Source organism: Nesoenas mayeri (genome assembly GCF_963082525.1).
Source record: "Nesoenas mayeri genome assembly, chromosome: 20".
NCBI lineage: Eukaryota > Metazoa > Chordata > Aves > Columbiformes > Columbidae > Nesoenas > Nesoenas mayeri.
This window is the reverse complement of record NC_137569.1, coordinates 2,654,048-2,681,718: the sequence shown is the minus strand read 5'-3', so window position 1 is coordinate 2,681,718 and position 27,671 is coordinate 2,654,048. Positions and strand designations below refer to the sequence as shown.

The following is a 27,671-nucleotide window of genomic DNA, read 5'->3' as shown; positions in this document are numbered from 1 at the left end:
GAATAGAAACATCTCCATTGAAATACATCATGGACCTATTTAAATAATTGGATTGTAGTGTTTTATTTTAAAGATAATTTACAATGGGATTTATGGAGCTGTGAAAAAAATCCTTATTGGCTCATAAAAGTGAAAATATTGTTGTAACCCCACGAGCATTGTGAAATGAACAAAATAGGAACTGAAAATGTCACGGTCACATTCAGTTTTGTTATGGAGCACAAGAGGAGGCGACTTATGAAATTCCTACACCAGGCACCACTTTTTCAGTTCACCTTTTCAAAGCCAAAATTCTGGATTTGTAAATGTTACTGTTATATTTTAGCACACTTTTAATTTTAGATTAATTTGCGGAGACATTTTGAAGATCTATTTATACTTCTGTATTTGGTTAAGGAATTAGAATACCAGTTGATTTCTGTGGTTAGGAGCTGTGTGATCACACTCTGCACATCTCGCGTCCTTTTCAGTTCTGTCCTCAATCATTAGTGCTGCCCCATATTAGTGACCATATATTAATTACCTTGTTTGAGTTTTGATTACTAACTTGGAAATAATGGTGGGGAAATTTCAGTTTGAGGAGGAACTGCCCTGGATGTTGCAAGATTTTTTGGACTTAGTTCTCTGGTAAATTACATTGTTTTGTTATTTATACCGGTTTGTGCCCCAATGCAGACTCTTAGCTAAAAAGCATGAAAAATGGTATTTTCCTTGTCATGTGGGCATGTTCTAGACCTGCTATTGTAAGTTCATTGTAAGTCCATACCCTGGAAGAGAAACAGAAAAATATCAGGAACAAGTTTTCAACAAAGAGCGAATATTTCACTTATTCCATTTTGCAATGAGACATTCACAGTCCCAAGATGTTAATCCTGATGAAAGGCAAATTCACCCCTGACAGACTATTCTAAAGGGCTTCTATGTTCTCCTGTGGTTAAAAATGTAAGAGCTAGGTGCTAATTAGGAAGCCATAGAATGGAGGATATTGAGATCACGTACAATTTGGGGTTTCCCTCGTTAATGCTTCCTTTTCTTCTTTGCAGGATTTTGCCTCCCGGGCTAAGCTGGCGGTGCAGAACCTGGTGCAGAAGGTCGGGTTCTTCGGCATCCTGGCCTGTGCTTCTGTAAGTTCGGTTCTGTAACAGATTGAACGTATTGCGGGGGAATTAATGCTGGGAACTGTGAATTGGTTTTATTTGAGTCCGGGTGGATCCTCACACCTTCTTCGCTCTTTCTGTGTTCTCTGTGGTACTGGCAAGTATAGCGTGGGGAAACTAGATGAGTACCAAACACAGTGAATTCTGCAGAAAAGCACAGTTAACGGTGATTATCCCTTCCTTCGGCTTCACTGGTGGGCTTCTTGACACTAGTTCTCTTTGGAAGATAATGAGTTTGAAACAGTTCTGTTTCCTTTTTAATCCATCGGAAAGGAATGGTACAGCAAGGGATCCCCTTTTTCCAAAAGATGAAGCAATTCATCCTGTAGTTCAGCGTCATGTGGTGAAACCTGATCAAAACAGGCCAGTTCACGACGCATGCAAAAGGCTTCTTGCAGTAAGGGGGGCTTCAACTACAAGAAGCTGTACTAAGATGCTGTTAAGATTCATTTCTGTTTTGGAGCGGGGATGCTCCTTTGTTGTTTGCACAGGGCTGCTCGGTGTTAGCGCATGTTTGGCAGATCAGATCATGAGCCCACAGACAGTTACTCCGTTGGGACTTTCCCAGCCCAGATTATTGGCTGGTGAGCTGTATTCTTACCTATAAATTCTGCTGGAACCATATTCTCATGTCTTTAGGTGTCTATGTCCTATGGCTTACAGTACTTGACATCTTCACATCCAAAGTTATACAGAAAGAGTGGAAAATGACTTGTATAAGCCCCGACTGGGATATCCATCCATAGTAATTCTCCCCAGTCTGCTCTGGAGATATCTTTGGGTCACTGGGAAGCAGAGAGAGCAGAGTGAGGAAGCCAGTTTCAGAATCATGGCTCTATGAACTACAAAGTACTTGTAGGTTTTTTTTCCTCTCTAAGCAAGAGGTGATACAAGCTGTTTTAAGCAAGATAATATTGTTCTTTTGGGACTAGAGAAAGATCGAACCATTTGAGGTTTAAATCTCTCTGGAAGCTTAATGCAGACTGGTAGGAATGGTGTGCCTTTTTCTTCCTCCCCCCCACTAAAATGTGGGACGTGATGCACAGCAATGTGATTACAGCAAAGGGGGGAGTGTAGGTCCCCTCTGCTCCCATCCCTCCGGAATAACCACAGCCATTAGCCAGCTGCTTGGCTGCTGAGACATTCATTCCACTCCTGTCGAGCATCTCTCTTAGTTTCCTAAATTGTAGAGATGACAATGTGAACTATTTCCTCAAATGTAAGTAACGTGTGTTAGCTGGAAAGAATTAATCTGATTATAGTTGCTGGCATACGACTTCTATTTACTAATCTTTTGAACTCTCTTAATGTTGAGAGCGGGGACATAGGTTACAAGCTGTTCTTTCAGCCTTTCCACCCTGTAAGCTCTTAGGCTGCTCCTTCCCTCCCTGCCTCTGACTCATGACTCTGCAGTCCCCGTCCTGAGCCATCGCCCCACGGGCTGCTCTGTCCTGGGAGGGATGAGTTACCCTGGCTGGACAAGGTGAAATGTGGAGAAATGGAGAACATGAGCAAGGAGTTGGTAAACACGAGAGGTGATGTGTAAACTCTTTGTAGTTCCTGCTTACTAATACCTAAACATTTGCTTAACTTCTTACCTACTTGCTGTGCTGTTCTTCAAGGCGCTCTGAGGTCCAGCTTCCTTCTGCTTATAGAGGCTGCCCCGGGCTGGGGGTGGGATGAGGAATCACTAATTCATTGCAGGGTTTGTAAGTGTGTTTACAGAATAAGTGCAGAGCAGCAGGAAAAAGGGTGAGGTTCAGTGTGGCAGAGGCATTGAAAAAGCACAAGGATGCGAAGCTGTAGGTTTCTGTTGCATCAGTAGGTGAGGAAGGCAGCCCCCACGTGTGCTCCTTGTGTTCCTGTGTCCACCTGTGAGCTTCAGGACTTTCCTTCAGGGCTTCTCTTGTTTGTTGCTGCTTCTCTGTGTGCTCAGAGGTGTTGTTTTTACTTGCTCCCATTATAATTGTGATCTTACTTCTGGGTTTTGGACAGTATTTTAGTTACTGCCCTAGCCACAGGTTGTTCTGTCAGGCAGTGGCTTCGAAGTGCTGTGTAAAAACAGGCAAATTGAATTTAAAGCTTTGCAAGTTTATCCAGTGAAGTCAACCAAGTGTAATGCTTAGGGGCAATAAGAAAGCCGTATTATTGTCTGGGGCTTAGTTCCTATGTAAGGGCAGCTCCAGGGAGTGAACAGAGCGAGAATTAGCCCTGGAAGATCCTCGCTGTGACTTGTGAGAATCTGCCCTCCTGTCTTTGTGGGCTTTTTGGCAACTCTCAGCACTGTGTGTATGTGTTTTTTCAAAAACAAAAGAGAAAACCTCGCTGCCCTGCTAATATACCCTCATGTGGACTCGTTGATACGTTTGATGTATTGATGATGCCCACAGTTATTCCTACCTAAAGCATGTTACTCCCTCTCTGGTGATAGTAATGCAGTAATTAAAATGTACTGTGAACCTATAGGAAAACTCCAACCAACAAAGAGCGAACTTGAGACCCCGAGCAGACTTGGCCCAGAGGAGCAGAATTATCTGCCTGTGGTCTAAGTCAATGATTTACCAGCCTCCTGTGCCCAGCACAGCTGTCATGGGGAAAGAACCATTTTAGTTGAAGCGGAGCGTGTTTAGAGACCGTTCTGGGCCACGATTAGGGACCGTTTCGGATTTCTTCCTATGCAGGTGCTGTCGTGGGTGCTCATAAATTTGAATTGCTGGTCTGTAACAGCCAAGTATAACCCTCAGCAGCTTTCTCAGAGATCTCCAGTTGAAAAGTTACTATCTTTCATGGGGTCTTCGGCAATCTACACTCTTTATTTTTGTGTTTATGTAACAAACACCACAAATACTGCAGGATCTGAGCCCAGTAATGTGCTGCTACTGTGAGTGACACACACCACGTGCGTTACTCAGACTGTCTGCCCTCGTAGTGCCTGGAGTGTGAAGGGTCAGAATTTGGACGCTTTCTTGGTTTAATTTCAGAAATATTTTACAGATAGTATCACAATACCAAATGTCAAGCCAGCAGTTTAACAATTAGACAAAAAAAGGTTTACTTTTAAATGAAATGCATATGCTTAATAAAATCTAATCAGTGCTTTTAAACTGGATACATATGACTATAAATGCCAGTTTTTAATGTACTTTCTCAGACGGAAGTCGCTGGGGACCATCTGAACGCTGGCGTCCAAGAGGGATGTGCTTGTCAGGGAGGAAATTTGATAAATCACTCAAAATGGCTTTGCTGTGGTTTCTGTGCGTTTCACAGGGAAAGCTTTTTGTTAGCTTGTTTAAAATCCAAGGGTAAGGAGGGACCATGAGAATGGAATTGTCTCCGATGTTGTCTAGCAGAATCCCAGAGACTTAAGTTATGTGGTGTGACATGAACATTTTTGTAAGTATTAAGATACAAGAGCTTTGGATCAAGTTGAATAAGGGGAGAATGTTCATTTTTCAGAGTTTCAAAGTCTGTCACGTTCCAGGGCAGCAATTCCTGAACTTCTTTCCCTTGCACTCCCCAGATTCCAAACCCCCTGTTTGACCTGGCCGGGATAACGTGTGGACACTTTCTGGTTCCCTTCTGGACCTTCTTTGGTGCAACCTTGATTGGGAAAGCAGTAATTAAAATGCACATCCAGGCAAGTACTAAACCTCCCTTAGGGCTCTGGGGTGAAGAAGTTTTACTGTTACACTGTGTTACTTTGTAACGAATCCCGGAATCTCCCTCCCCAACCTGAAGTAATGGAAATTAATTTGGTGCGAAGGATTTACAATAAAGGACCTGCTAGGCTTCTTATGCTCAAAACTTAGGCAACTGAATAATTTATAGCTACAAACTAATGAGCTCGCTGCCTACACCGCTCAGGAAATTGGTGGTTAGCCAAGTTATTTACCTACGGGTTTTACCAGACTGAAAGGACTTCGTACTCATAATGAACTTGCCTTTTTGGTAACAAATACTCATTTCAAAGAACGCTGCCACCAGCCTTTACCGGTTAAGCGGCACTTTTAAATGCTCCCTTTTATCTTGGTTGAACGTGTAGAGAAAACCCCGCTGGCCTGCAGGTCCGTCTCTGGGCGAATTGTCCATGGTTGGCAGTTTTTTGTATCCTCAGCCCATGTTATTTTGAAAGAGCCTGATTTCAGAGTATGTCCCATCTTTCTTGCTAACCCAGAGCCTTACCTAATACTCTGAATTTGGCAATCACAAGCTCAAGTTGCTTGCCTAAAATTTCAAGTGGCTCTTTTAAAGTGTGTCAGCGTTTTCACAGAATCAGCTTGTGTTAGAAGAGAAGGGACTAGTAAAATTAGGAACATTTGGATTTTACACAAAATAAGCTACGTGAAATCGAAATTATTCTGTTTCCAATAGTCTGTTGCATTAGACCCTTCTAAGTTTTTTGGCAATCTAAGTTTTTTTGAACAGTCAGGTACGCAATGGCTCTCGTGTTGTTCTTCACTAAGTACTTTTTGTTATGTTTCTGTCTGAAGTAGATCAACCAGGGGACTAAAAGATACATTATTTTCACTACTGTGATCTTTAGGTACATGTGTTTGTGTAAGGGGATGTGGATTTCTCTGCATGGTGCTGACTGTTTTTCCATTAAAACATTGTTGACGGAGTAAAGTGACCTCGAGCTTCTGGGAATTTCAGTTTGGGGAGGATGCGAATGGTTAGAAACACAGGCTACAAAAACATGGCAAGGAATGAAATCTGTGAGGAAGCAGAATAATAAAGTAAACGTTTCTCTCTGCTGCCTCTTTTTGAAGAGAGTATTGAAAACTAAAGATTTTGAAGGGAAAGAGAAGGGCAAAGGGGGTGTGAGCTCTGGAGTGAGTGGAAAGGAACATGAATTGTCATCCCCCATTGTCTCTGCTTCCCTTTTCATCAAATGTTTCTCTAACTGATGTTTTCCTTCCTACAGAAACTTTTCGTTATTGTAACATTCAGCAAACATATAGTGGAGCAGATGGTGGCTCTAATCGGGTGAGTAATTCTCGAACACTGTAATACCTTTAGTCATTAAGTAAAAGAAATACCAGAGGAGTCAAATTAGTTGTGCTGAAAATTGGGCTTTGGTTCCAAGTGCTGAGCTTTGGCCAACACAGAATTTAGGTCTTATTTGCAAGTTCATTCCTCACCTCAAAGGCTTCAGGTACTTCAAGAAAGATAAAAGAGCCCTGAAGGTCAGTCGTGGGTTGACTTTCACCAGAAATACGATACAGCTCTTCCAGTTCTTCTTCACCACCCTTTAGGTGCGATAGACTGGTTTGTGCTGGACTTGCTTCAATGTTGTCGTGTCATCCTGTGACAAAAATGAAAGAAGTGTTGTGATTTGTGCAGCGTCCCAAGATGGCAAGAAATACCTTCCATCATTTGAACTACCGAATACATTTAAAATATGGATCCATAAAATAAATTCTAAGGCATTTCTACTTTTCCAAGGTCTTTCCCTTGTTATATGGGGCAAACTGATCGACACGTTGCTGTCCAAACTCTAATAACTATTTTCACACAAAAGCCAAAAAGCCACACCCCTCCAGAACAGTTTCAGGGGAGGAATGTCTGGAAATCATTCCCTTTAAAATATGTGAACTCCAAGCGCTAATGCTGTACAAAGAAAACGGGGTGTCAAAGGAACGTTCGAGGCCATTTCCCTCCTGAAACAAATCCTGACTTTATTACTTCCTGATCTTCCGATGGGGTGTCTGGTTTGTAACAAACTTCAACATTCATTTGTTGCTTTGAAAATTCTTAAAAAAAAAAAGGGGAGGGGAAGAAATGTGTCTATTTTAACTATGATTAGTTAGTTTTTCTCAGTGTCGGTCACAGCGGGCAGTTTCCTGCCTGATCTGCTCCGCTCCTCGCTCAGGTACAGCTCAAACATTTACCCCCCTGGAAATCTTTGAGCCAAAACTGGTAGTTTTTTCCTACTTCATCTGTCTTGGAGATAATTTTGCATCAAATTACTTCGAATGCATTCACAAGACCTCTGCTGGATTCTGATTTTATTAGATGGTTGATGTCAGAGTTAAAAAATGTTCTCGGGAGACAGTAGGATTTTTGGAATGTCCCAATATCCTTGACTTTTCTCAAGCCGTCTGCTCGCGTTACCTCATCCATTTCTTTCAGAATGGAGTATAAAATATGTTAAACAATAGCTTGCATTAAACCCTTCGTATTAAATTAAAATGTAGATCTATTTAGCGGTCAGCAACTTTATTTTCATCCAATTCTCTCCAACAAAATGACTTGTCTGGGACATTGCTCTTACACAATAGGAAACATCTAAGCACAACACTTCAAAGTAATGAAGATTAATATACAGGATGACTAAAATCTGGAGAGATTAAATAATGAGATAAAGTCTGAGAATATTGGATTTTACAAGCCAGAGAGAATTTCTTGATAGCTACATGAGTCTCATTCAAAAAGCAGAAACGCTTCACCTGCAGAGCCAGCCTGTGGCCCCAGTGCTGTTTGCGCCCCTTCCTGGGCTATTTGGTCTTACAATTTTCTCTAGGTGTCTGTTACAAAGGATCTTCAAATACTCCTTATATTAAATTAATAAAAGGGATATAAATGTGGCAGGGATATAAAACATTTAAGCGGTAGCTCGTGTGATGGGGAAGGGGCAGCAGGTCCTGTTGGGGGAGGACAAGGGAACGGGGATGGGTTTGGGGAACTGGAGCGAGCGGGAGGTTTGAAAGCAAAGCTGGGGACTGGGAATGATCAGCCTGTTCTACCAGTTAAGAGTTTAAAGTTGTGCTATTGCCGTCTCCAGCGTTAGGAGGGGATCACGTTATCTCTCAGGTTGCGTTACGTTCATAAGCTTTTGTGAGGAAAGATGATGTGTCAGAGTTTTGTGTTGTCACTTAAAGAGTCGACCTTGCCGCCCATCCCCGTGAAATGCCCAACCCAGCAAATGTGAAATGTTTCATTATCACGTGTGTTGTGGGTTTTCTTTTGGCTCCTAAATCTTTCCGTTTAATTTCTGTACCTGCAGCTGCGGGGTTGTTTCTGAAGCCACTCGGAGCGTGTTGCTTTTAAGCGTGATCATATTTTCTTTGAAGTGGCAGTTTCAAACGTGGATTAAGAATTCCCAGAAAACTACTAAAGAAATAGTTCTCAAAGCACACACCATTTAAGAAAAAAAAAAAAGATGGATTGTCTACCATCAATTCTGGGTAAATGTTGAGAAAGAAAAAAATGTTTTTCTTTTTTTAATTTAGCATGTTCTGTGTGTGTTTTGTGAAAATGAGCTAATGACTTGAGAACTTACAGTAGACATCCAAAAGTTCATAAATATAGTTTATATAGTGTTAGACAGCTCGTGGCCTTCACCTTGGAAGCCTCTGAACTTCAGTGGCAAGTGGTGGTTGTGTCTTTTTTGGGCAGATCCCACCCCTGGGCAGAGGTTCCCTCTGATTGTTGAGTTAATGATGAACCAGGTAGAAGCAGAAGGTGTGAATTAGAGTTACGAGCGCTGAGAAATGCTGGTGTTACCCCAGGGACGCTCGTTGCTGCCTGGGCTGAGCCTGCTGGGTTAAGAGGAGACCAATCTGTTCAATTAATGATCTGAGTCAATAAAGAAAATGGAAGTTTAAATAGAAACTGGTGAAGTGCATGTAAAAAAAAATAATTGCATACTTCCACAGGTTTTTAAAAGTAAATTTGTAGTGCCATGTTCTGTGGGTGAGAAGTGTTAACACTGAGAAGTGTAATTGGACAAACTCAAAATCTACCTAAAATATCGGTGCTTCTGAAGGGTTCCTGGACCTGGTGGGTTTTGGGGACCATTTTCCTGCTCCCCAGCTGTGCAGGTCCGGGTGGGTTATCGCACGTCTCAAAGGGAAACAGCTTTTGGTAACAGGTACTTGAACCGTTGCCTTGACAAACCAGTTTGCTGCTATTTATTGTGCCATAATTCTTTGCTTCGCAACTTAATGTCAGTTGATTCTCGTAAGGAGCGTGATGTTCCTTTCATGAAAAAAGTACAAATGAAATCATGGTGACTGATGTAACTGGAAACTTTGCTTAAAGATTGTATATTTTTTTCCAAAAAATAATTTACCGTGTAGGTTTAGGTTAGAAGTCAAGAAACTGTTGATAGAAAGGGCTGCATGAAAAATCAGTTGTCCTGGCGTAGTAGGCAGAGCCTTTTTTGGGTTCCCATGTGGTTGTGGTTTTGGGGCCCCGGGCAGGGTCTGACCCCGGCGCGGGCTCTGCCAGCTCATCCCGCTGCTTCCACCGTCTTCATTAAAGGATATTTTAAATATAAGTTTCAATCAATGTTTAAAATAAACCCTGTGTAGTAGAATTCAACCGAGAATAACCTGAAGTGGCTGAAAACATGGATATGTGAGCAGTGACTTCAAAGTCTGCTGAGAGGGTTACACTGATCCACCTGACGTTTCTTGGTGCAATAAATCAGGGACTCTCCTCCCCCGGGTGCATGAGAAACCCGTGGTGCTGTGCCCTCAGAATCCAGCCCGTGCACCACGGATCAGCTCTGCACAAAAAAGGCTTTAGCGCCTTGAAAGGGCCACAGATGTGGATGAAATTGGAGTAGCTTTGGTGTTGAAAACCTTCCAGTGGATCACAACAGAATTATAAAAGTTTATTTGCAAAAGGCTTGTAGGATTTAACTCTGAACAAGCGAGCTTTTTTAATAAATCGTGTGCAGAAATAGTGCGATATCTTTTAAACAGAAGTTTCCTTACAAAGAGGAATATTGGGCAGAGTTAAGAACCAGAAGTACAGAGATGTTGCAATTCCTATTTTTGAAAGCATTGGTTTTAACGTAACAGAATGTCCCAGGAAAAAATGTTTTGCAGGCAGCTTGGTTAACGTGGGTATTGGAGCGTAGCTGCAGATATATATGATGTCAAACGTGTAACAATTTTAGTCTAGGAATCTTCAAATGGGTTGGTTTTTTTTCCTTCATCTCATAAAGCAAATGAATCTGCCAAGTAGCCTTTTAACCCCCAAAATGTTTCTGCTGATCCTGACCATGAACCAGATTTATTTTGTGCAGTTTCTGAACGCAGATCACATCTGAGTTTCACCAAACGTGCTGAGGCCCAAGTGGCGCTGAGAGGAGCTGCAGGCTGGAGCACGAGGATCCTTGGGAGCAGGGTCCGGCTTAGCTGGGTCCGGCTTTGCTGCAGCAACTGTGGGGCTGGGGACCACTGAGTCACCAGGGGCTGGTGCTGGCGGAGCCTCAGGAGGTGGATGGTTTAAATACTGTGAGAATCTTTATCAGCACAGGAAATGACAGCTCATTAAAATACTAACCGTTAAGCCTGTTTAGATCACTGTCTGGAAAAAAATTAACCATTGCAGGTTCAGCTGACTTGCAGGAAGAAAGGTGCTCTGTGGAGGCGGTGAACAGCACGCTAATTAATCAGCTTTAATTGTCCACTGGCATACAAATATTTCTGCTGGGATCTATTTTTCAGTGGTTCATAAGATAAGCTGCAGAATTTGGTACCGTGGTGGAGCAAACCCATTTCATTCAAGGGAGGGGTGGCTCAAATAACCCCATGAGATGCCTCTAAATGCTTTTGAGCTGCGGGACGGATTTTTCTTATTCTTACAGGGGGACGTAGAACTGTGAATGTACCACAGAGCAACTCTGGGTGGGAGGAACGGGGTTTGGGTGCGATGATTTAATGACGTTTCGCATCCTGGTTTGGAAGGTGAAAGCCTTTGCTCTGGCCTGGCTGTCAGGAGCAATTCTGACTTAAATAAATCATTTTAAAAGAGCTGGAGGTCCCGGAAGGGAGAAAACTCCATCCCAGCACCTCCTCCTTCCTTTGTCACATTCTTCAGTGCCACTTAAGTCCCTTTTTTTGGAGCAGGAGATAATCTCTGGCCTTGGGCAAGATCCTGAACGTCTGCGGGGGTTTGTTCTGACAAAGCTCACGGTGACATTTGCCTCTTCGTTGGGTTTTCTGTTGTTTCAAAATGTCTTTCCCTGTTGTCTTCATTGGGAATCATAGCGCTGGCATTTCCTAAAAGGATGTTTTTTCTATAGCCCAAGTAGCTGAATCTGAGCAAAATGTAAGTGCTGGTGTTTGTCCCCAGCCCCGAGGGGCCGGCCGGGGACAGAGCCTGCGTGTCAGAGCCTGACAAATCAATCCCCGTCTTAACAGTTAAACGGTTTTTCCAAATTAACAGCTGTGGATATTAGAGAGATCAGCCATAAAACGGGGTTGTGACTCAATATTGCATCACCTTTCCAAACAGGGCTTGGGGGGGTCCAGCCTGGGCGCCTGTTTGCTCCATCTCTTCGATTATTACGGTTCTCATTTCCCTTCAGATGATGATTTCCACGATAAAATGGGATTTCCATCGTTTTAGGCCTGCAGTGCTTAATGTTCCTTGATCATCACAACTGGGAGACTGACTCCAGTTGTTCCTATGAGCTGCTGCCGAGGGTACGAAATTCAGAACTGAATGCCACCGCATTTCCTATTCATATTTTTATTTTCCATCAAAATCAATGCAGTTTAAGAACTGCTTAATTGGCTTCTTAATCACTTGCTGTTAGAAGCCTCCTAAAAAATGAGAAAACATCCCCAGCAGTTTCAATTCCTTGTGAAACATTTCGTTTTAGCAGATAATCAGAACGGATTAAAACAAAAATTGGGTGTTTAATACTGATTTCTGAAATTTCTTCTGAATCAAAATTTCTTCAGAGGTATTTTTAATAAAAGAAACAAAATCCAAAGCATTTTTTTCTGAATCCCAGGGTAAAACTGGAGCAAGTCCCTTTGTTTTCCAGTGGAAAGGCCAGAAGTGCCGGAGCAGCAGCTCTCCCAGCAGCGCACCCTTGGTCCGGTTACTGCAAAATTCAATAACAACGACAGCAACTAGTGAATTGTATTTCAGTGCTTATTTTGACACACAACTTCTAGTGAATGACTTTACAATTGTAATAGAAGTCCTTAAGCAGCTCACTGGGACGATGTTTCAAGCCTTTAAGAAGAGCCAGCAGGTTGTGTTTGGGGGGTTTTTGTGTGTTTTGTTTTGGCAGATAGAGACTACAAAGCCAAGTTCTGTTGGGCACTAAGGTCCTTTTATTTTCTTATCCTTTCATATTCTGTATTTGAAAGACAATAGACTCGATTCTCAAAGGAAAATCCAAGGAATTGGCTCGAGATTATTCCCCAAACAGGGTTTTCTTCCAGCACCTTCCCCTCTGCAGTCGATGTGGATGGATCAGGCTCCCCAAACCACAGCAGGTTTCAAGGTGCATCTTGAAGTCGTTGCTCAGTGGTGCAGAATTATGATGCAAATCGGTCTCTTTTTTCACGGGTACCTGTAATCCTTGAGAACTGAGCCCGAATCTTCCCCCTCTTTGTTCAGAATAGGGTTGGCCGGTGGAACTTGGAGGTTTGTGGACTGGAGGTACCACTTGTAATTAAATACAACATAAACTATTTGTACTTTGGGTGCTGGCTGACATATATGAGCTGGTTGATTAAATGATTGAACTTTGTCAAAAGACACCAAGTAACTAATACTGTCCCATTGAAATGGGATTTCAAGGATTTTATTCCTAGTACTGTGGATTCATGATTTTTCTAGACGTTGGTCTGCTTTAATTTACTCCTTATTTATGCAACTTTTTTAAGTATTAAAGTCTCCATAAATGCCCAAAATATCTCAGACTTTTAGAACCCAAGGTCCTTGTGTTCAGGATTTGACGGTTCTTCAAAACAGCTTCAATAAAATGAATGTGCACTTTAACTCTTACTCGTGCTTATAGGAGGAAAAACAAAAATCAAACTGAATAATTTTAATGAAATAAAAACCTGGCAATAGAGTGTTGATGCACCAGGATCCCTTCGAGACTGGACGGGGTTTTCATGTCTTTGTTCTGTTGTTTAATGCTAATTGGGCACTAAGTTCAGTTTTCAGGAAAAAGCGGAGACATTTGAGCAACCATTCTGTTAATCATTCATCTCTCATCATTTAAATATTCCGCATTTCATAATCATGCAGAAGTTGAAAAGTAAACTATTACCTTCCAGTAGCTTTTCTGGGCTTTCAAGTGTCGTTTGAAAAAGGAAAGAAACCTCAGAATGGGACTGAGTTTTAAAACGGTGACTCGTAGGGATCACCAGCGAGTCACGAGCAGAACTTGCACCAGGATGAGTCGACTTTGCAAGGGACGGTTCTGAAATAGTCCGTGAAACAGACGTACTCTGGTGTAAAATGTCCCATAGATGCTTTGCCCTCTGCTTTTTTTTTTGGTCTGAAATGTTACCAGTCCAGGCACCGAATTCACTCGCCCATTTGTATCACTGTGGTGGTGAATCAGGAGGGCTGCAACCTTTTTATTGTGTATTTGTTCCAAAAAGTGATTTGCCCCTGGCTATTGACGGCAATGGGCTGAGTGGAGGCAAGTTTGCTACTCTGGTTCCTCAGTCTGTGCATTTTCATACATTCTGAAGATTAGAAAGCTGTTATTTTTTAATTGCCCTTTAGCCTTGAAAAGGGAATATTGTGTCAAATCGGGACACTGAGGAAAATAACTGAAAGATGTAGCCCTGCTTCAGTGCTTGGGTTTGTAACACTGCCCGTGGGCGTCCTGGTGTCCGGAGTGTTTTACTAAATCCTCCTTGCAGTCATTTTGTAAAGAACAAAACCCCAAGTTTTGAGATTTAGGTGACTTTTTAAATGCAGAAGACCATATTAATATATTTAGATTAAAAATGTGTCTGTTCTCTTTGGAATTCAAGTGACGTTTGTCAGCAACGGGACCTCTCTGGCTGGAGCTGGGGTGTTGGTGTCCGTGGGTCAGCCTGTGGCTGTGTGTCTGTTCTCACCGCACCCGCTCACCCCGTGGTAATTTCTCCTGCACAGCATTTAAGGCTTTGGGGGTTTTAAGTGTCATGACAATTATTAAAGCTCCTTGGACCTCCTGCCAAACATCCCGGTGTGTCGAGGCTTAAATGAAAATGACCGAGGGTGTTTGTGGCCGCGGGCTGTGGCATTAGGAGCTGCCGTGAGTCCGTCCAGCGTTAACACCTCCACGCTGCAGAGTTTGTTCTCCCCAAACTGCGTCCGTGCTCTGGGGAACGTTCATGTGAGAACAAGGTGTTTACGGACGGCTTGTAGCTTTAGTGCAAGTCATCTGCCATAACCCAGGGCATGATTCAGAGCAGGGTTCATAGTTCCTTCTTTGTTCCTTTGTTAATCACTGACTGGGGGAGGCGCCTGCAGAATTTGCTCATGCATTCTTGGTGGGGAAGGATGACGCACAGATTGTCCTAATAAGGACTTAGTTTGAGAAAGGGGCCGTCTGCTCGGAGGAGATAGGGGCAAGTCATAGGGCGAGCAGTTTCTTTTTTAACGGAGGGATGACACAAGCACAAGTCATTTCCTTATTAATCGGTTCAAACCAGTTCTTACAGGAACTGCTGGTGATAAATGTGGGACTTCTCCGAAGTCATTCATTTCATTCTCAGCGCTGCCCCCGCGGCTGCTGCCAAGGCAATGCTCCGGCTCACGGCTCCGCTCTGCCGGACCGGCAGCCCTGCACTATTTTCATTTTTAAGCACTTTTTGAGGATCTGGGGAAATATGTCCCTTGCAGAAGCATCAGATAAAAAGATGAAATACGCTTTATTTTGTGGTTGTTTTCTCCAGTAGCAATCAATGCTCTTCTGAGCTGCCTGTAGCTCAGGCTGAACTTTATTCTGTTTGGGTATAAGTGGTAAGTTTAAAAAAAAAAACCTATGTTTTTTGTGTTTTTTTTTTTTCTCTCCTATTTTGTCTTGTTCTCTGGGATGAACTTTGCACCAGTGCTATTCCAAGTATAGGTCCTTCTCTTCAGAAGCCATTTCAAGAATATTTGGAAGCTCAGAGGATCAAACTTCACCACAGATCTGACAGTGCTGTGCCGCAGGTAAGAGCTGCTCTGCCTCCCCCTTCAGCTGCCTTTTCGCTGGGCACCTTACCCATGGAAATCTTGGTTGTTTTGCCAAGGTTTGCAGGGAATAAATAGATTAAAACCTCATTTTAAAAAAGCAACCTGGGAATTTAAAACTAATTCTGTAACTCTATGAAACTGTACTTAAACCTCTTGGAGAATAATGAAAGTGATAAAGCAAGACCAAAGTCTTGCCTTTGTATCAGAGTGCCTACTTTGAGAGAGAAATTGAAGCACAAAGTTGTGTTTGCGTGTGAAATGGTAGCAAACTGTGTGCAGCATCAATGCTGGAGAAGCCAGTGGGGTCTGTGGCTTAGTGGCCAATAGGAGAAACAAAATCTCCAAGTCTTTAGTGTTCGAAAGGAAAAGAAATTAATGTGTAGAGCTGGTACAAAGGGGCAGAAGTGCCCTTTCATACATATTATTTTTAAAAACATACCCTGAATTTTCAGTGGAGACAGCAACTTGGACGTGAAATTCCTTAGGGTATTGAGGCATTTCTAGATAAAATCCAATAATCTAACTCACACTTCACATTTAATACCGGAGGCTCTTATAAATGTTTCTTGGCCCGTTTCTTACCAAAAAAGAGACTAAATTAGGGAGGGTCAGGCTGGACTAACCGAATGTGCAGATTCCTTCTGTGCACATTGCAGTGGGTTTTGTGCAGTGCGCTGCTGCCCTCCCTTGACAAAGAACACAAGTTCAGAGCAGCCCGGAAAACGCTGGAAGTGCCGAGGTCATGGGTGAATTGTGGTGACACCAGCAGGGTCGGACGCTACCGGGAAGATAACACGGTTTAGGAAAAAACCATTGTTAACCGGTGACCTTATTGTTTTCTTTGCAATGAATGTGACAGGGAGTGACAGTCTGAACTCTGGATTGTTAGCGAAGATGAGACAACACCAGGAGTAATAAATAAATCCCTTTGCCAGGACCCCAGTTATAAACAGGGTTCATCGTCTGCCCCGCGGTGCGTTTGGCAAACCCAGCTGCTTTGTCTTTGACGGGACTAAAATCAGCTTTTCAGAGAGAGCTGCAGGAATCCTGTCAGCTCGCACTCGGTTCCTGGTTTTAATTTGATAAATTACATAATAAGGTTGGGCTTTTCCCTTTCGCCCAGAAAATGGAGAATGCTCCATTGTCCACTAATCTTGAGTTTCTTCCTTCTTCTCTTTTGTCTCTTCAGGGGGAAAACTGGCTATCCTGGATATTTGAAAAATTGGTGATTGTCATGGTTTGTTATTTTATCTTATCTATAATCAACTCCATGGCCCAGAGCTATGCCAAGCGACAGCAACAGAAGATGTACTCTGAAGAAAAAACCAAATGAGCTCGGAAAACACCCCTTGGAATGGGTTTTAGCAGACACGAGAAATGAAACATCTTTCCATATGTTTAAAAATCAGCATTATTCAAAACGGGGGAAAACTTTTTAACATCAATTTTCAACTAGAGCAAGTTTTTCTTTAATTTTGAAAGTAATTTGGATATTAGAGCAGATGTTTCGTTGACAAACTTATAAATGTTAAGGTAAGGTATTGACGCTTTACATGTCTGAGTTGTGTTATATGGGACGGACAATGTGTTAAATGGAGCTTGACACAAATGTTGTCCACCCAAATTACTTCCAAAACCCATGATTTAATACTCTCCATTTCCTGATTTAACTTCAGACTGACCTGAGGGTAACGTTTGATTTTGAAGGGTGGCTGGTTTGCTATTTTTCATAACTTTCAAGACCATCCCAATGTATATAAATGACTACAGGCTGGATAGAACCCGTTGCATGTCCCTCATGGTACGGCTGCTCCGCCGGAATTCTCGGTGTCCCATTGCGTTGCACGTGCTCTCGGTTGGACGAGCCGCCCGCCCTCTGGAACCTCCTGGTGTTACCAGAGCCGATCCTTGTCAAAATGCTGAAGTTGACATTTTTTATTCTGTATATTTAGAATGAAGTTCAAACTTTATAAAGTCATCTTTGATCATTCCAGAATTCGTGTCAGTCTTTTTAAGCTGTTTTCTTTCCCTCTCCACTTTTGTAAGCTCAGTTTATTTATTAAGCCTTAATCCCGTGAATCGCATGCTCTACTCATCCTTCCTGCACAAATGGTGCTGAAGCCCTTTGGTCTTTATTTTTCCTTTTTCTTTTTTCTTAAGAACTTCTTAGCAGAGGAATTAGAAGGCGTATCACTGGCTCAAAGTCTGGCTCACTGGCTAAAACAGACAAGTTCACTAGTTAGCGATATTTGTTGCAACAAACCCTTCTCAGGTGTTTGCCAGTGATCACAGCACCACGGGCAGTGAAGGAGAAGAAGGGGGGGAAGAGGAAAGATTCCAGCTGAAAACAGATTTGGTGTCAAACTCAGCAGAACCTTAAACTTAGGCTTTAAAAGGCAGATATTTTAAAGACATTGTTATGAATCAGTGTGTGTGCCAGCTGTGATGTACAGGAACATAACCAAAATTACAGTGGGGCTTTTCCCTCTCTAGTAGTTTCCATTCCATTGCTCCTCTACATGTGTTATTACTCTAATTTTTGAACTGTTGGTTTTTATTTTTATCCTAGGGGTAAGTAACAAGAATTAATTTGACTTTCAATTAGTGTTGCCAAAAGGACAAAGCAGGTTAGGCTTTGCTCAGGTTAGATTTAGGTTTTAGGTTAGGGCGGATCTCGAGGAAGGTGTGAGACTCTGTACTTTGTTCAATCCCGCCTGAATGTCGCTCTTGTGTTGCCAACCGCCGTGCCATGTCCATGGCCGTACCATCCTGTCGGATAGCTTATCAGACTGATGTTGACTGTTGGATCTCATGGCAACAACAGTCGGTAGGCTGTCTGACATTTTGGTATCTCTCATCTGACCGTTTGCTCATCCATCTCCAACTGTTTTCATTGAACATCAGTAGCATATAAATGTTTAGAGGCGCGGACGGGAGCTCAGAAGTCACGCAGTGCAGCCGTCTGCCTAAGAAACATCTTTTAAAGTCTCATCTCTGTGTGTGAGGTTTGTAACGTTGTTTCTCTTGTACGCTTCATCTATAACTTCAAACTGTTACTGAAGGAATGGGGAGGCTTTTTAGCATGAACTTCTCTCAGCAGAGCTGCTGACTTGATTAAAGTTAAATCTCTGAGTGCCGGGAGGGGATACAAAATGGTTAAAAGCACAAAGGCCAGTCATTTGCCCCGGTGATTTTTACAACATGAACAGTATTTCTTCAATCTTGGCCCTAACAGCTTTTTCACTTTTTGACCAGGTACAGCCTTTGAAAAGAATGTGCTAAAGAACTTGTTCTAATACAAAACACATTCAAAAAAATCATAGCTTGATGTGATACTTCACTTTTTCAGTCTACTAAAACTTTAATTTTGCACTGTCAGCAGTTGAGAGCTGCTTGTTTCACTTTGCTTCAGGATACCTGGGATCAGTGAAACAGCCATTGCTGCTTTCCCCGGTTTCAGTGGCAGCTCCTTTCCCTCCAGCCTTAGGGACACTGGTATTTAGTTACTCCACGCAGCGCTGGTGGTGTCTTTAGGCCTTTCATGAGAGTCAATTAAGTTTATGCCACGTAGAGGCCCCTGTGTGCTGTCAGATTGAAATGAGGAGACTGTAACAATAAGGAAAAAGCTCTTCCTAGAGCTTAAGCCAATAAACTTTACCTTTCTAAGACAAAAGCTTTTTCCCCACTTATTTTAATATATGTTTACATACCTATAGTGAGAAATATTGTTCTGCTGCTCATGTTTGTATCTGTCCATTCCGATAAGCTGTGCTGTTCCTTTCTAAGCTTTCCAACATGATTTAAAGAAGGGATGGGTCACTCTACTTCCTTCAGCTGCTGGGAGATAATGAGACATGGTAAAAAGGTAAAATATAATAGAAATGGAAGTTATGCAAACCTAATGAGATTTGCAAATGGATAGTTTTATGTTTGCTTAAATAAACAAACAAATAACTGTTTCCTGGTGTTTGTTTCAGCTGGATTGTTTCCGTTTGTGTATATCGAGCTCAGTTATTACACTGTGACATTTGTTGTCCCAAGCATTATACAGGGAGTGTGAATCTAGAAGGTGTATCTGCAACTGCATTTTGTGGCTTCAAAGAAGGACCTGGAGCCTTTAGCATTGCATCTGCAAACATGTGTTTTGCTCCCTTAATCCAGCGTTTCCTTTTGTTGTACATATTTCCAGTTACACGCTGGAAGCAGTCAGTCATCTAGTTTAAAGTGTGTTACAGAAAAATCCAAAGTGAGCTCTGCGAGAGGAACAATCTTTGCTTGAATCTCTGTATTTTTAGCTGATTCTTTGAATAAAGTATCTTGTTGTTTTTTTTTCTTGGAATTGCTGAAAATCACACAGAACAGCCCTTGTAACACCTTATGTTTGGTTAAACACCAAAGATGACTGCGAGGTGGTACAGATGTTTTTAGTCTCATAGCCTGTGGAATGTGGCTGAATCTGCTCTCACAAGTGCCCTGTAAATAGGAAGCAAAGCAGGAGGTTGGCCAAAGTGCCAGCCTAACCATGCAGTACAACCCAGCTGATGTCAGCAGGATCGCAGCTGATCCTCCTCTTAACTCCACTTGCTCGCTGCCAGACCTCTGAGTTGTGCCTCACCACCGCTGCGCTCCGCAGGCCCTGTGACTGTTGTGACGGCGGCGTGTCCCTCGCCCCGGCAGCCACCATGTCCCCGAACAGCACAAGGATTGTGCTGCTGTCAGCAAAGCTCAAAAGGTCACGCTGGTCTGCAAGAGAGCAGCACAGGCCGTGTCAGATGGAATCTTGCAGTTCCACACATCCCTCAGCTCCATCGGAACCAGCAGGACTCCCCCTGCTCCCCGTCCCTGCAGGTTCTCACCTCCGTCCCAATGTCACGCTGATTCTTGTTCAAGCAGCTCCCTGTGAAATCACCCGGCTGCCTGTTCGTGCTAAAAGACACTTGTCATTAATACTTGGAGATGGCTTAATGCTGCTCCAGAAAGTCCTTCCCTGCTGTGCTTTTGGGTTTTGTTATTTAATTTGGTAGAAGCAGCCTCCCTCTCACTGCAGGCAGCACTGGTTGCAAGCACAAATGCTGTGGGGTGTTTCCCTGATTATCAAGCACAAATATTAGTGAGCAAAATTGGTTGCAGGTGTAAAAGTAAGTGGTGATTGGGTGTGTTCCTTGGAGGTAAAAGTAATCCCGTTTTCTTTAAAGCACGTGGTTAAAAATACTTTGTAATCAGTAGTGAACAGGTTGAATTTAATTATATGTGAGGTAAGTGAAAATGCTCTCTGAGATTTAAATTTTTTCTTGTAAACTTGTATTTTTTGGTTTTTTGGAGGGGGAGAAGAAAGAAAGAACTGTAGTTACTTTGCCCAGCCTTCCCCAGATGGCAGCACTAAGGGAGTGTGAGGGTGGGAGGCAGCTGAGGGGTCAGGTCATTTCTGGGGCCCAGGAATTGCTGCAACATCCTCAAGAAAGGGGAGCAAAGCAACAACCACCTTCCCTGGGATCACCTGCTAACGCACCCAGAACTACATTGCATATGCTCTTACAGGCTCGTTTTTAAAGGGATTATACTAAGAAAGTCTTTGAGCCTGCTGTGACTTTCCTAATTCAAGTGTCTAATTGAGGACATGAAATGCAACATTTATTTCTTTATCTGTTTCACTTGTTTATTGATGCATCCACTCAGCTTTCATAAAAGGCAGCGGAACAGGTTGGTTTGGTAGTGGTGTGAATGGCAGAGGCTGAAACAATCTGGGTCACTTGTCAAAAGAGTGAAAGGAGCTCAAGCTCAGAAATTGTCATCACATGTCCAAAAGGCGTCTGGCTGTATCACCCTCCAGGTACAACCGACAAGAGCCCAGCAACTGGCGTGTGGCAGGAACTCAGCAAAATGGTATTTTGGTCAAAAAAGCCAACTATTATTCTCTGGTGAATTTAAAGTGAAGAGGCTGTTGAGCTGTGCAGTCATGGAGCCTATTTCCTGCTGGTGATGTTCAGTTGTGGTAAAACATGTGAGCCTGTTGAATGGGCCAAGCTTTGTTTTAGTTTGCCTTTAACGCTGCTGTTTAGTGTGCTGGAGCGTTTTATTGTTATTATTCATGCATGGAATGATTCAAAGACCATTGACTACATTATCATTAAATCAAAGGTCATCGTTCCTTAAACCTCATTTGAGGAGCTGTTCAGATACAGATAAGTAAGTGTGCTGAATCTTCCGAGTTTCAGGGGAGTTACTCCCAGCTTAATTGTTCTTAAGTTTCCAAAGAAGCTCAATTGAGTTGCCCAGGCAGCTGGTAATAAGGAAACTGGCTGCTGCTTTCTGATGAAAGGTGAGAGATGGGCTGTGGCAGCTCAGGGTATTGTTCCCGTTCTGATCACTGCCCGTGAGCCGCTCCCTCTCCCCAGCCTCACAAACTGCTGTTCTGTCCTTGTAAAAAGCATGAGTCGTGTCTTTTCTCTGTGACTGCTGTGCTGGTGCTGCTTGTGGGGTCCTGCGAGGGAAGGGCTGTATGTTTACTACAGGTGATTTAAGGCGTTTGGGGGTTGGTTTTTAATGCTAATGTGACAGAGCAGGCCACACAGGTCTCATTCTGCCTTCCCCTGGTGTCCTTGTGGGCTTGGCAGTGCCATTCAGCTGCTTTTTCCTATGTGGAGTATCGCACTTATCTCAAAGATATCTCAGATCTAAGCAAATTCTATTAAATACTCTGAAGTGTTCATTACCCTGTTTTTTCACGAGTTTGTGACCACAGTTATGACATCAATCTGTGTGTTGTCCGCTTTTACCTTACGTGGATACCAGCCGATCTGCATGGCCCTTCTGCGGTCTAAAGCCTTTTCACAGGAAGGTGGCATTGATTGATGTTGAAAAGGTTTGTGTGCTCAGCGTTTCTTTTCCGTCTCTGAAAGAAACTGGACCTGCATGAAGAGAAAACACACATTTAGATTTACAACACGATGCAGGTCCAGCCACGTTCACAAAAGCTCTCTGGTCTGTTTAGAAACCAGCCTTCTCTCAGTGCCTTCTGTTTGCTGTGGCTGTTTTCCTAAGAGCTGTAATATTTAGTATATTTTCATAACCACAGTTTTCCTTTCTCCAATTCCTTGGTTCTCCACGAGCCTCCCCATGTGTTACGCAAGGAGACTCCAGGTGGGGAGCAGCACGGACCAGAGAAACTTCTAAGATGCCCGAAGCTGGTATTTAGTTAAGCTCAAAGTAATGGATGCCATAAAAAATTTCAAAGCCGTATTTCTACTAAATCTGTGCTAATACAATTGGTGATTTTAATTCTGTTGCCTCCCTTAACTTCTGTACAAACCTGGTTTAAACACTTCTGTGTGTGCACAGCCACCACGTGGCTACTCACACTGCAGTGTCTGTGTGTGAGCTCCAGTCGTGCTGGTTGCCCACAAAGAGTTGGTGATTTTAAGTGAAGTGTGGAACTGTGCTGTGCTGCCCTTTGGCAATAGATTTCGCCTGTAACTGAGAGAGGATCGTTCCAATTAAGTGAATAAAGAAAGAGTTGTGAGTGTTGTTTGGCAGACCTGATCCTGAGAGTCATGGCCTAAACCTTTCACTGATGTCTCTTCTTGTAGTCCTGTCTGTCCTTGGTGCTGAGTGATTTTTGGACAAGGTGAGGCCTGCTCACTGGACTTTTGTTCAGATTGAACAGGACTCCATGTGGGCTAAAGCAAGTTCAGGTGTCTTGTAGTATCACTGAAGAATAAGCTCCCCTTTCACAGCACGCGTTGGGTTTGTACCTGTTTTTTATGTAAGAATAATTCAATGTGGATATACTGGCTTGGTGGAGAAGCCTAAATCTTTATTAGAGGAAAATAATGTGAAAACCTGAGTTAATGTCTGGTAGCGGGGGAATGGAAGCTTTCTCCTTGGGAGAAGAGTATTTAATTGGATTTATGCTCATCAGTTGCCAAATTTATGTTTTTAATAGTTTTATCAATGGCATTAGGTTTCTTCCCCAAAATTTGGCCTACGAAGGAGAAATCGCTAGTTTAGAGCATCAAACAACCACGTAAATACAATTGCTGACCACATGACTCAGAACTGGGTTGTAGTAGGGGCTGGAGTTGCCCAAAGTGGGGTGGGGAGGACATTTCCCAGTATTTTCTTTGCAAGTGGCAGAAGTGCACGAGAGCCAGCAGCACGCAGGCACACATGGAAATACGTGTTTCTGCACTGGGTATTGTTGTGAGCCATCTGGAGAGCAGGAGCTCTGAACTGTTGCCCAGCTCTCCCTGTACTTACTGAGGATATTACAATGAACAGCTACAGCTGCCCCTGCCAGCCGAGTACAGAGTTATTATTACACCTTCGGCGTGTGGGATAAGGCTGCTTTCCATTTGGCTGCCTTGGCGGTGTTCTGCTTACATGCTCCTGTAAATGATCTATTACATATTGGAGGCTGCTGGGCAAAAGTTCAAATTAAATCATGCCATCTGACCACAATTACACCATTCTCAGGCAACTGAAGTGTATTTTTGTGAGCCTTTAAAATAAACATTACGTTGTACGTGTAACCAAATATGTACAATAATCATTTTTGCAGAGCGCACCCATTTAAATGCAAATATACTATATAAGATGGTATTTATTTCCCGTCACTTAGAACTAGTGAAATAAAAGGTCATAGCTCACTGAAACTCAAGCAATGTTTATTCTATCTTTTTTTGTATTAACCAGTGGCTTATTTTAGTGTCTCTGGTTATTGCTCTCACTTTTAAAACAGGAATCTTGACCTAAAGAGCACCCTCATTTTACTTATTTTTCTATCTTATGGTGTAACATTCCAGATTTTTAAAATTTTGCTTTACAGACTAGCAGATAAAGTCTCTGCAACCTGTTTCACACAGCTTAGTACAGAGGCCTGTGCCTGTTTTATACCACTGGACTCTCTTAGATGTCACAGTTTAGAATCTCTCAGGCTCATACGAGCCGTGGGGTTAATGTTTAGACTTCTTCCCTGATCTTTATCATGGTGCATATTTATAACTCTAAAAATTGCCTTTACATTTCCTAATGAGCAGCAGCCTCCCTAATCCCTCATCTCAGGCTCTCTTCACCTTGGTGCTCAGCAGTAACACTGGTTTGACCCACCGCCCTGTTTGCAGCTGTTGGCGTTTCTGGGAAAGGGTTAAGCAGGTTCTGCTGATTCACGGGAGGTGACTCACGGCCCCACCCTGACGGAGGGGAAGTGCCTGTCTAGAGGGAGAGGATTCGTACAATGAGAAATCAGAAGGGACCATTGTGAACCTGGAGTTTGACTGAAAGAGCCGGAAAGGGGCTACAGTTAAAATTCCGGATTATCAGCTCGATGTCCAGAGTTAAGAGCTGTTTGTGGAGCGTGGGCAGAGGTGGGGTAGGAAGCGAGGAGGCCGGGGGAGAAGCCTACGCCGGGATTTGGTGCCTGGTGAGGCTGTGCCTGCGCTGCCCTCCCAGGCGGTGGAGGAAAGGCTGAGTCTCTGTTCGCTTGGAAGCTTTTTGTGCCCTATCAGATCCGTGAATCACATTGCTGATGACTTTAAAGTGTGCAGCAAAACTCAGACTTGGTTAAAGTACACTTAGACATCTGGATGTTTGGTCTCTCATTTCATTATATTTATCTATGCTAAGTTTATTGATAAAAGCAGAAGGACATTAACTACTTGTTCAATATTCTTTTGTACCTCAGTATTTCCCAGTAGCATGTCAGCTGGTAATTGGAATATAACTTCTTATTCATAAAATCCTAGTTTTTGCGGAAACCACAGATTTTTGCCCTTAATCTTGAGCTGTTTCAGTTTGGTTAATCCGGGCAGGTAATCCTCTTATATATTTACACTAAGATTCTGTCCTTTCTGTACCAGTGGTCAGTCTAACCTTACAAACACCAATATATACTTAAGTCCAAATAAGTTGTATCTATAACTACATGAGTGTCCTGTCACTTCTCAAACAGTTACTATGTTTAAAGTATTTTTAACAGATTAAATTTTGTGTCTGTGTGTGGCCAACTAAAATTCATCCTATTCATTAAATGTATTTGCTGTATTTAGAGTCCTTGAATCAACTTCCAAGTGAGCTGCACCTGTCCATTACAAAAACAATAGTGAGATTTGACGCATTGTTCCTGGGTTTATGGACATCCTGTGGGTAGTTTGCCCAAAACTGGCCAGGTCAAGGCCACTGGTTCTGTTGTCCCCACCTCAGCAACGGGCTTTGATCTATCTAATTAATTTTAATTGCTAATGAAATAAAGGCCCTCTTCCAGGCTCAGACTATTTACATAATTAATTTTCTCAATAAAATAGAAAATTACTACTCCACCTTCTAATGTAATTGTAGATGTTGAAAATGTGATAATAGCTTTTCACTTCCTGTCCCTTTGACCCTCTCCACATCCTGGGGAAAAAATAGAGGAATCCAGCCATAGATCAAAAACTGAAGGCTCAGTTTGGGAAAGGGTGTGAGAATTTCAGACCAGAGGTCAGCAGTGAACAGCACTAACAGGAAGAAGCCCAGAGATGCCTGAACCAATTCCTGTCAGTCTCTTCTCCAGAGCAATGAAAGGGATTTTAACAGTTAATCCAACAGTTACACTTGTGCAATCTGTGCTGGTAAAATTTGCCTGATGGGTGGAATTTTTCTATTGCTGCTTTGAAAACCTTTATTTTCCTGTGGAAGCAGTTTTCCTGAATCCTGTGAACAAGTTCTAACAGAAGTATCCTTGTTAAGCAGTAATGAACCTGTTGGTCTCCCTTTGAGCTGCAGCATCTTTCCTCGATGTTTTCGTATGTTAGAACTAGAGATTAAATGAGGATTTTTTGGTTTTGCTTTGGGATATACATCTTCGCTGTGTACTGTGTTTCCTGATGTGGCCCAAATTCTGCCATCAAACTTAAAACAACAAACGCCAAATATCCTGCTCCATTAATGAAAAGTTACATAAGCCATCAATAACAAATTTAAAGAACGGATAAATGGATCTATGTTGTTCATGGGTGCAATAAGCTCCTGCTGTATTTGCTTCCTTATCAGAATTATAAATGCACGGAGATAAAGTTATTTCTGCAATAAAGTTACTCATTGCTGCAGCAGTACAATAACCCTTTGCTCTCTTCCTTGTTTCTGAGAGGACTTATCTCTTCTTAGCTTTTTAAAAATCATTTACCTGTCCTACAGAGCAATGAGGAAGAATATGTATTGCTGGGACTTGTTTGTTTTCAGACATGGAGTTACCTATTCTCATTTCTGTTACTGGAAGACGGTCTGATAGCTGCTGAAAACACGAGGGAAAATGATTTCTATGTTGCTAAACATCCTGTGCCTTTTGAAGGAGGGAGGAGGGAGAAGCTCACCATACTGTCTCCTTTCCTGACCCTTTGTTCCTTACAAACTTGTACTGCTTGTGCTGTTTATCTTAACTTCTTGTGCAATCGTTCCTCCAGTTTCTTCTGTGAAAGACAATGGTTGCAACCAACAAAAACAGCACCAGAAAAGCCCTTTTGATCAGAACAGTCCCCCAGCTCTGAGCTGCCAGGAAGAAATTTAGCGGAAAAAAAATATTTAAATACCACAAATAATATTCTATAACAAAAGTTATATGTAGTTTGAACTTGCAAACAACTCATATTTTACTGAGCAGTATAGGGCTTTAAGTATGGCTGGAGAGCTGAACTATGATTATTGTGTCTTCTCTTTTTGGGAGGGAGTTGCTACAACAGGAATTAGAGCAGCTGAGTGCAAAGAGAAAGCAAACCAGAGAAAGTTGTTGGATTATGTACTGTGGTCTGCAAGAATATTGTCAAAATGTTTTGTCATAAATATCAAGTGTGTTCTTATATGAAAAGTGATTGGGTGTGTTTAGCCTACATGCTTTCTCCTCTTTGCCTTCCCTCTTGTGTTCTCCCCATCCACCCCACGGATGATTCTGATTTCCCTGTATATTTAATGATTTAGCTATTGAATTGAAGCACCAATACAGCTTAATTTACACAAGTTATTTCTCTGCATGAAGCAGGACTAGACTCAACTGTAATGTCTGCTGACAGTTGCCTTGCTACTAACAGGCAGTAGAAATACTTTATTTTTCTTTTTGGAGGCATGAGAGATGAACATTGCTTGTCTGTAAGATGTGAGATGGATCAGCATCCACTGAGGTTTGCACTGACGCAGCCATGCTGGTGATCAGCTGGTACTAAGGGTTTACTCGAACAATTGGGAACTGAACCTCAGTACTTACTTATTTTCTTCAGATTCAATCCTGTGGTTACTTGAATCTTGTCAAGAAGTGTATTTGCAATTCCAGGTGTCATGTGCCAGAGCTGGTTTGAGAACAGGTGCTCCAGGGGGGATTTTAGTGCTTCTGTACCTGGTCTGGACAAAAGTGAAAGAGGTAAATGAAACCAGGAAAGGAAATAAAGATAAAAGTAATAGAGAGTGTCTGCTGTGCTCCAATGAAGCCTGGCAAAATTACATGGTCACTTCTGCATCTACCACTGTGTTAATTCATTAAAGACTTAAATCTAAATGAGAATCTCTAACAGTGCAAGATTCCTGTGTGGACATCATAAGCCATATTGC

At 42.5% G+C, this 27,671-nt stretch overlaps 1 protein-coding gene across 3 annotated transcripts in view; it reads left to right on the top strand.

Annotated features, from left to right (window-relative positions):
* VMP1 (vacuole membrane protein 1) overlaps positions 1-17,262 on the top strand; it is a 58,336-nt gene extending 41,074 nt beyond the window's left edge. For all 3 annotated transcript variants that reach the window (XM_080357084.1, XM_080357086.1, XM_080357085.1), the window contains 5 exons: positions 1,044-1,124; positions 4,678-4,794; positions 6,082-6,143; positions 14,975-15,077; positions 16,291-17,262. In XM_080357084.1, coding sequence (XP_080213210.1) covers positions 1,044-1,124; positions 4,678-4,794; positions 6,082-6,143; positions 14,975-15,077; positions 16,291-16,434 — 507 coding nt within the window. In that variant the 3' untranslated portion in view covers positions 16,435-17,262. The remainder of the gene's footprint in view (positions 1-1,043; positions 1,125-4,677; positions 4,795-6,081; positions 6,144-14,974; positions 15,078-16,290) is intronic.
* Positions 17,263-27,671: the final 10,409 nt, after the last annotated feature.